This window comes from Echinops telfairi, unplaced genomic scaffold (assembly GCF_000313985.2).
Source record: "Echinops telfairi isolate 266 unplaced genomic scaffold, ASM31398v2 ScPeMD7_7406;HRSCAF=8444, whole genome shotgun sequence".
In the NCBI taxonomy this organism is placed as follows: domain Eukaryota; kingdom Metazoa; phylum Chordata; class Mammalia; order Afrosoricida; family Tenrecidae; genus Echinops; species Echinops telfairi.
Genome location: NW_022111306.1, coordinates 1215584 through 1224983, shown reverse-complemented (window position 1 = coordinate 1224983; position 9400 = coordinate 1215584). Strand labels below are relative to the sequence as shown.

At 38.2% G+C, this 9400-nt stretch overlaps 1 protein-coding gene across 1 annotated transcript in view; it reads right to left on the bottom strand.

Annotated features, from left to right (window-relative positions):
- Nucleotides 1-8391, bottom strand: part of KIF21A (kinesin family member 21A) — a 90311-nt gene extending 81920 nt beyond the window's left edge. The window contains exons 1-6 of the mRNA XM_004700206.2: nucleotides 8342-8391; nucleotides 5092-5314; nucleotides 4778-4960; nucleotides 2684-2833; nucleotides 1709-1843; nucleotides 366-533 (exon numbers count right to left, since the gene is read on the bottom strand). Of these exons, the coding sequence (XP_004700263.1) occupies nucleotides 366-533; nucleotides 1709-1843; nucleotides 2684-2833; nucleotides 4778-4960; nucleotides 5092-5314; nucleotides 8342-8391 (909 nt within the window). The remainder of the gene's footprint in view (nucleotides 1-365; nucleotides 534-1708; nucleotides 1844-2683; nucleotides 2834-4777; nucleotides 4961-5091; nucleotides 5315-8341) is intronic.
- Between the last annotated feature and the right edge of the window lie 1009 nt (nucleotides 8392-9400).

Genomic DNA, 9400 nt, shown 5'->3' with positions numbered 1-9400 from the left:
TCTCCCGAAGCTGCAGATTCAGTGCCATCGTTTGAGATACATTCTTCTCAGGGGAGGGGTAGGCATCCACTTAGTATTTGGGGCTGGGGCCAGCCCCGATAAAATATTTTTAAATGTGAAAAAAATGTAAAGAATTTCTAGATACAATTTTCTGTACATATCATAAAATGCAATCTAATTAAATTATCACATATGAAGAAAACTACACTGTCAGAAAAAGAAGAAAGAGGAAAGCCGACAATGTCAGGTCAGAGACTTAGAAGTCGATGGCAGCTTTCATCTGTCAGCTCAGTGCGTGAGAATTTCCACTTGGGGTGCTAGGTTGCACAAAAGGGAAACGACAAGAGCAGAAGCGTTGGCCTTACCAGTCCGCAGTTGATGGAAATGCCTTCTTTGGCTCGCTCGCCTGTGGCTCCTGTCCGTTTCAATCTTTCTGATCCTGCCAAGTCCACAAAATGGAACTTTGCGGTCAGGGTCTCAAATTCATTCATCTGCAAGGATTCAGAAATCATCTTATTATCAGTCGCATTTTCCTGCAATGGAAGCATTTGTTGAAAATATGTTGTTAATGTGACAATAAAAATGCTCCAAGGAAGAGTGCAGTATAGCACCGAAGAAACATATAACTTTCCTGTAGTTCTTTAATGGGCCCCCCCGCCCCCACTATCATGACCCCAATTCTACCTTACAAATCTGGCTAGACAAGAGCACATACACAGGTACAGGTAAGAGCTGGAAACACAGGAAATCCAGGGCAGATAAACCCCTTAGGACCAGTAATGATAGTAGCCACACCAGGAGGGGAAGGGGAAGTTGGGGAAGAGAGAGGGGGAAAAGATCACAATATAACTCCTCCCAGGAGGACAGACAACAGAAAGGTGGGTCAAAGGAGACATCGCTCAGTATAAGACATGAAAAAATAATAATAACTTATAAATTATCAAGGGTTCATGAGGGAGGAAGGGTGGGGGAGGGAGGGAGGGAAAAATGAGGAGCTGATACCAAGGACTCAAGTAAAAAGAAAATGTTTTTAAAATGATGATGGCAACGTATATACAAATGTGCTTGACACAATACATGTTATATATGCACTGTGACAAGAACTGTACGAGCCCCAATAAAATTATTATTTTTAAATGCTCCAGACTCACTTACCTAAATGTGTACCATATATACTCGCGTATAAATCAAGTTTTTCAGCACATTCTTAATGCAGTTTTTGTGGTAAAATTAGGTGCTGCGGGTGATATTCGGGTCGGCTTATACTTGAGTGTATACAGTAGGTATGTATATACAGGGGGGAAAAAGCCGGTAGCTAGCTAAATATAAATGCAGAAATATCTGCTGTCAATTAGAAGTTTAGACAAGGAATGAAGCATGAAAGTCAAAAGCCAGCTGATATCGACTAAGACTTTGCTCATGTTGATGCCAGGAAGCTCTTTTTTTGAGCACATTAGTTCTCAAAAGCAAAGGGCTACTTTCAGGTGACTACATGCATCACCAGCTGGGGACCGCATGCTTTCTGGTGGTTGCAGAGACAAATCCAATTTACTTCCAAATCTTATAAGATTGGCCACATTTAGGAGAAGTAAGACAGAAGATAAACCATTAGGAAAAGAAATTATTGAACAAATGGATTTAGTTCAAATGCACTCTCTTGGGTTTCTTGTGATTTAGGTCTGTCTGAACATTAGAAATCAGAACTTACAGCATCTGTCTGGGGACACATTCTAGTTTGACACACGTGAATGGTAAAAATGGCATGTGAACGAGAGCTCTGAACATTCATCTGGGTACTGGCCGTGGTCCGGGATAAAGCACCCAACTTCAAACACTGCATCATCTGAAAAGAAGGAGCAAAGAACAATAGCTAACAAGATCCCACTCAGTCATTAGTCTACGCTAATGGTTAATCTACCACCTCAAAGATGTAAAATATGCGGATTTTCACATGACTATTTTATTTTAGTACAGAGTTGAGCTGAACTTCTCATAATAATAGTGTATTATTCTTTAAACAAGAGAATACACAGAGATGCCTTTGTTTGCCCCTTGCTGACATTTGCAGCTTCCACTCCAAAACTTTTTCAGCGGAACACTTTGCTACAATCTGAGAAGTAACTGGAATTGCTCAGGCTCTTGTGTAGCCTCTGAATCTTTTGGTAATTTTTCTTAACAGTCTTCATTTAGGAGCAAAGATACAGTTCTAACCTGAGACAGTAAAAGTACCAAAGGACTACTTCTCATCCTTCACCTTCAATTGTCTGACCCTCTTTCTGGAACTGTGAGAGAAAACTACACATACAGTGCCCTACAGTCTATCGCTGTTCCCATGAATGCACTGCCTTTATTAAAGACTTGAAATTTTTAGTAAAATCCTGATATGTATGTTTTTTTATTGAACATAAGACTTTAACTCCGTGGTATGAAAGGAGCTTGGTGACTCTATGGAAGAAAGATGTGGCAGTATGTTTCCATAAGAATTACAGCCTTGCAAACTACTGGAGCACTTCTACCTTGTCCTATATGGTTCAGTATGAGGCAGAAACAACTGGATGACAATGGGTATGCTTAAAGACACAAGTTTCATGTCTCATACCTTGTTCTCAAATATACTATTAGGAGGGGTGACTGTTTAAACAAAGTTAAAGATGCTCTATGATAACTAGAACATAGATGTTACCTCTGATTCTGTATTCACATTACGGCTTGTGACGCCAACAGTATAAATTCCTCCAGTTGAATCTTCATGAATTTTTATGTTTGACTTTTTATTTTTTGCATCAATATCACGAGTAGTATCAAACAGATCAAGAACTTCTTCATTATACAGCTATAAAAAAGACATAGTAAAAGTTTAATTTTAGCAGAAATTGCCTCATGACTATCACAGCACATACTGTATGTTACCTTTCAAACATATTATAGAGTTCTCCATTTGTTCAAAATCACATCTATTTTCTTCAAAATAAGACATAAAAAAAGATGAACAATTAATATTCCAAATATAAATCAACATCAGGTTGATTTACAAGAGTAAGGACAACAAAGTACTTTTTACTGACTGGTGGGTTGAGGTAAAATGAATGCCTACTCTTTGCAAGAGATATACAAATAGTGACAAAAACAAACAAGATTGGAAAGATGCACCAAAATAGATAAGTTCTACACTTAAAGAATATTTCAACAATTTTTAACATTTAAGCTAAAGATATCCCCTACTCTCCTGTAACCCTTATTAACATGTCTACAAATTAATTCTTAGCATTCTTGCAAGGTCAGTAATAACATTGTCTTTATAGCTAATAGTCGCTAACAAGATCAAGCTGCTTTCTTATAAGAGGATGCATATACCCAGTTTTTCTAATAATACACTTTAAAGTGATAAGGCTGAAAAACATTTTGGAGATTGAAAGGGATGATGAAGAATATGATGTCTTTCCTTTTTCCACCATTATCTGCTTGCCTTTAGGTAGAAATGCATAGTCTGTGTTCTTGATTTTTAGAATTGGAGGTCCATTAAAACCAATAGTAAGATAACTAGTGGTACTAATATTACTTTGAATTAAATTCCTATCTTGTGCTAAATTTGGTGAAAAAAGTGCTGCATTAACGATCAAAATCACTAACATATGCGTCAGATGAATTAGACTTAAACACTCTTAGCACCTAGGACTCAGAATTATACTTTAACCTAACAGCAAAATTGTTCAAATCCCAGAAGTCCTCTTGTTGTCATGCTCCTCCCAGCACACAATATGGACCTAAATTAACCCCAAACATGTCCCAACCATTGGCCATTTCATCAAATCATCTATCTCTATTTTTGTAGAGATACCAATTTCCACTGCCAGATTAGTGCCGCGCGTTCTCTCTTCTCTTCTGGTTTTAATTGCTAAACTCCCAACACTTTGTGAGTCTGCCTAAATTGCAAGAGTAATAACAGGATAAAGAGAAATTCTGAAATAAACAATTATTCTTGCACTCTATGTACACTGGTTAAGTGTGCATAATCTTAATACAGTATCATTGACTACATGTAAGGAATACCGTTTATACTCGTGTATAAGTCAAGTTTTCAGCACATTTTTAATGCAGTTTTTGTGGAAAAATTAGGTGCCATGGCTGATACTCAGGTCGGCTTATACTCAAACATATATGGTAATTACTACCGATTATCTAATGTTAATGCAGTCAAAGAATATTTAGTGAGTACTGTGTGCCCTGGTGGGGGAGTCCTGGTGGCATAGTGGTTACACGCTGCTCTGCACTTCGCAAGGCTGGCAGCTCTAAACCACCAGCAGCTCCATGGCAGAAAAAAGGGCCTTTCTACTCCCGGAACAGTTACAGGCTCAGAACCTCACAGGGGCAGTTGTACCTGTCCTGCAGGATCAATATGAGTCAGTATTGACTCAATGGCGTGAGTTGGGGGGACTTTTTTGTTTGTTTGTTTGGTTGGTTGGTTTAGTTTTCATATGTGCCCTAGTGGTACAGTGATTACATAGTAGGCTGCTAACCACAAGGTCAACAGTTCAAAGCCACCAGTTAGTCTGTGGGATAAAGGTGGAGCTTTCTACTTTGGTGAAAAGTCACAGTCTCAGAAACCCACAATGGCCATTCTAATCTGTCCTAGAGGGGCAGACTGTGCATTAGAATCAACTTAATGACATTGGTTTTTACTATGTGCCAGGCACTCTATAAGACGTTGGAAGTGTATAATCATAAGGGTTGTGGTGTTACGGACAACATTTAATAGAAACTGATGGCACACTATTACCTCTAAGAATTGGGCATTCACTTTAAAATCTGGCGGAGGAAGTCCGTTTTTAATTGCAGTGTGTTTTTTTTCTTCAATACTTTTGAAAAGGTGTTTAACAGCACGGGAAATAATACCCTGTTCTTCCTCGGTGATGTTAACATCAAATCCTGTTCCCATTGTGTATGTTTTTCCAGCTCCAGTCTGAATAGAAGAACAGCAAAAAATGAGTACCAAATCATAATAACAATCTCAAAGGAAATAAAATGAAAAGGCAACTGAACTGATCCTTCTCAAGACTCACACAATTCATGTAAGAATGATTTAGTACTTACTTGTCCATAAGCAAAAACTGTAGCATTATAGCCTTCAAAGCAACCTTCAATTAGTTTTTCTATACACTCAGAGTAGATCTGCTCTTGCTGGGATTCAAGGTCAAACACATAATCAAAAGTAAAGGCCTTATCCTTCCCTAGGAAGACCTGAGGCTCTCCCGGTGTGACAGATGTACAAATATGGCATCCTTCAATCTTTTCTTTGGCAAGCTGTGGTCTTATTCTGTGAGAAATAATCAGAAAAAAAAAAAATTGAACCAATAAACCAAAAACCTCAGGACTGATTTACCTAAGGACGAAGTTCAGAGGGTTAAGAATGAAGAAAAGAGTGTAAACAAGAAAGACAGAGAGGAAGCAGTGGTGCATGCTGGGACTTCAATGGATGAGCTCAATCAGATATGTTTGAACTGTTGAGTGTAAAATTATGATCTACCCAGTAAACCTTCATTTAATGCACAGTAAAAAGTAAAAACAAAACCAAAATATTTAAAAACTAGGACTTAAAAATTGCTCACCAAATCTTTTGAGAACACTACTAGCTATTGCTCTTTCAGTTGAAAAGTTTAAATAAATTGAATTGTATTGGATCAAGTTACGTATGGGTTACTTAACAATCTCAAAAAATCATAAACAAGAATAAAATGCGTATTAAAATTAAATACTAATGCAGGTAGAGTAACACTTTTCCTAATCTAGTAAGAGGTAGACACCTAGTTAAATAAATTCTGTGAACAAAATGCTATGTATGGTTGATTATTTCATGCTTTTAGAGTTCTTCTCTTTATTTCCAGGGATGATGATATACAATAATGAAAATTTAAAGACATAGTATTTATCTTAATGCTCTTGACACATCTCTTTGTTGCAAACTCTTTATCATACTTCTGAGTTTATTTGATAATTTTTCTCCTACCAATAGAAGATCTTTAAGTATACTCCAAAGTACTATTGATACAGTATGTATTATAAAAGGGAGTTGTGGTGGTTTAGTGGTTAGCAGGCTGCAATGCACATGGTCGGCAGTTTGAAACCACCAACAGTTCCCACCAGCAGCTCCTTGAGAGAGCTTTCTACTCTCATAAACAGTTACAGTCTTGAAAACTCAGAGGGTTGCATGAGCACTGATACAAAAGTAGAATTTTTCAAAAAAGAAATTAGAAACAAATACAAATAGAAACTCTAATATTTTCTCTCCACTGCCCATAAACCATCTTATACAACTCCTATGGTGTCCTGCCCTTTACTTTGAAGACCACACAAGTACACCAACCCCACATCCATCCCCATCTCCTCCAGAACTTAGTACTTTTCTGTTCTGTCTTCTCCCCCTATTTTTCAGGCCTATTTTCAAAGTATGTGGATACAGAGATACGTTGATTTTTGAGCAAACTCAATTCTGAACCCACGATACTCACTCCATGAAAAGGGCCATCTTGGACATATTTCTATGTAGAAACCGCTCACTTACTGCACCTAGATTTTTTTTAAGGGTTCCTATTTGCCATGGAGAAGGAGAAAGGTGAAAATAGCCAAGGATGGGAAATATATAATGGTGAAGATAGAAGGAAGAAAGAATTTTAAAGCACTGTATTTTTTAATATAAGTAGGCCTTAAGAGGTGGAATAGTTCATCTCTTTAGTAGAGATAAACCTGTGCCTAAGTTTAGCTCTCTTGTCTGTACCATTTTCCAGTGCATCATCAGGATGGGAAGAGGGCAAGAGGGCAAGACAAGCAATAACAAAACATCAATGAGTGTTTGGAACCCTGGTTATCTAAACCACAATACTGTACCAACCAAAAGTAAAATCCTTAGCACTGAGATAGAAGATATATATATTCTATACATATTTATATACATACACCCTTGTATAGTGGTTATGCATTAGGTTGCCTTCCACAAGGTCAGATAAATGGGGCTTTTCTACTCCTGTAAACAGTTACAGACTCAGAAACACATAGGGACAGTCCTAGAGGTCACTATGAATTGATTTCACCTTGATAATAGTGAGTTTTTTTGAGAAGATAGATATATATATTATATATGCATCTTTTCCTTTCCTATGATTAGTGTTTTTTCTTTATTAAGCCTTCAGATCTGTTTATTTGCTTAATAAAACATAATTATCTATGTGAAGCTGTCTAGGAGAGAGCAATGAGGGGCAGTTAGAAGACTGGGGTCCACTCATATTTCTGTCACCCAGAGATCAGGGGTGGGGAACATTCAGGCCACAACTGATAGTGCCCTTAAAATCATCAATACCAGCTACCATCACCAGCCTCAGCAAAGAAAAGCATTTCCAGCCATTACATTCAGTGTCAGTTAATTAAATGCTTAACCAAGATAGCCCAAGAATGATGTTCCAAATACCTAAAAGGCCCTTGGCAGAAAAAAATGTTCCCTACCCCTGCTTATGTGCTTTCTCCCAGAACTCTAATTTCCTCACCTGTGGATTAAAACTGTAATTCCCAAGATCCTTTAAGATGCAACACTAGTTGACCATAAGATATTGTGTAGTAAAATTGAGGTTGAGGAAAAATCACATTTATATGTTATTATACAAGGTAAATGCATAGTATCACAAATAAAACAACAGGCTCCTTATAAGGAGTTATGTTCACGGACCATAAAAAGCCAGTAAGAATAGTAACAGGCTCCACCTGCCCCCCATATTGTAAAGAATCAGTGGTCTTTCTCAAAATTATTATTCTCTTCTTTCTAAATCCCTCTTTACAAAATCCTGGGGAGCGAGAAGGAGGGGTCAAAACAAAACCATAGGTTCTGAGAGAATCACCTCCTGCTGGTCGCCGAGTCAAAACCTGTGAGTCAACCTTAGCTCCTCCCTTCCCTTTATTTCCATATAGGATCTATGTCCAGGAGCTATGAATGTGAAAATAGCAACTTGTGCTAATTACTTTCCTTAACTATCAACACCATCCTAACCAAGGTTACCATTAGCCCTTACCTACATGGAAAGCCTCCTCACCTGTTGCCCTGCGTCAAAACATGCCTCCCATCAATCTGTCCCACACACCACAATATCAGTGACCTTTCTGAAAGGTCATTTGGTCAAGTCACAACCTTGCTTAAAACCTTCAGTACATCCACACATCCTTCTAGACTCTCTCTTTTTTTCATATGCCAATGTTGAATGGAAAAGCCTTTTGGTGTATTTGTGATGGTGGTTTATTTTAGATCCATGCCCTGCAGGTATGAACTTGTCTCCACGTATTCAAATACAGTAATCCTTACCTTGGACCACTTCTCCATTCCCACCCTCTTTGCCAGCCCACGAATTTCATGTCTTCGTTTCCCACTGAGGTATCACTTCTTTCAGAAGATTCTCTGATTGCTTGACATGAAGGAGTTGATACCCTGCCTCTGAGTTACTGAAGCACAGCATAGTACTAACATCAAAAACATGAGGTACTCAGTTAAAAACAAATGGTACCCCTTAGTAGTCACTCTGTGAGATCTCACCATATGTGCCGTAAAAATCAAACCTGTCACCTAGTAGACATGCCCCCAAAACAAAAGATGCCAGGGATGCAAATCAATTCCATGGCTTACAACAACATCATGTACACAATGATAATTGAGTAAACACATTGAGGGAGAAAAGGAAATCTAGAAAAGGAGATAAGCATCCCCAACTTTTCACTTAATTCATATCCCCTCAACTCTCACATTTAACTTTAAGGTATTTATGGACAATGTTGGCATAATATAAACAGAAATGCCCAATCACGTACTTAGTTCTGTGAGCGTGAAAGATCATGGTCAAAGGAAAACACACGTCATTTTAAAGTGCTGATTTGGCAACTTTCCCTACATTGAGCGAGACAAGGGAAAAACATCCATCAGAGAAACATTTGCTAATTTCAGATCGAACTGTTCTTGGATGTTTTATACCTAACATCAAAACAATATACTCGCTGACCCATGGCCCTACGGGGGACAACACTGGAGACTCAGTGTTGGGATTGGCCCAGTCTGACCCCACCACACCAAGGCAAAAACACTAAGGGTATGCAGCAGAGCAATGGGGGGAGCAGAGCAGGGAGGTCCCAAGGGAGTGCAAAGGATAGACTTTGGGGCCAGAGCGTGGCACCCCATCAGACTCGACTGGAGGACACGCCTAGAGGTCAATAGACCTTGATCTATTTATAAGTTTTTCTTTTATTTATTTATTTTAAAAAAATAATTTATTCTTTTCTTGGTCATTGGTTTTCTTTGTTGTTGTCATTGTTGTGTTCTCTTTTGTCACTTTGTCTTGCTATGCCTTGTTCTTTGGTGCATATTATTATCTCT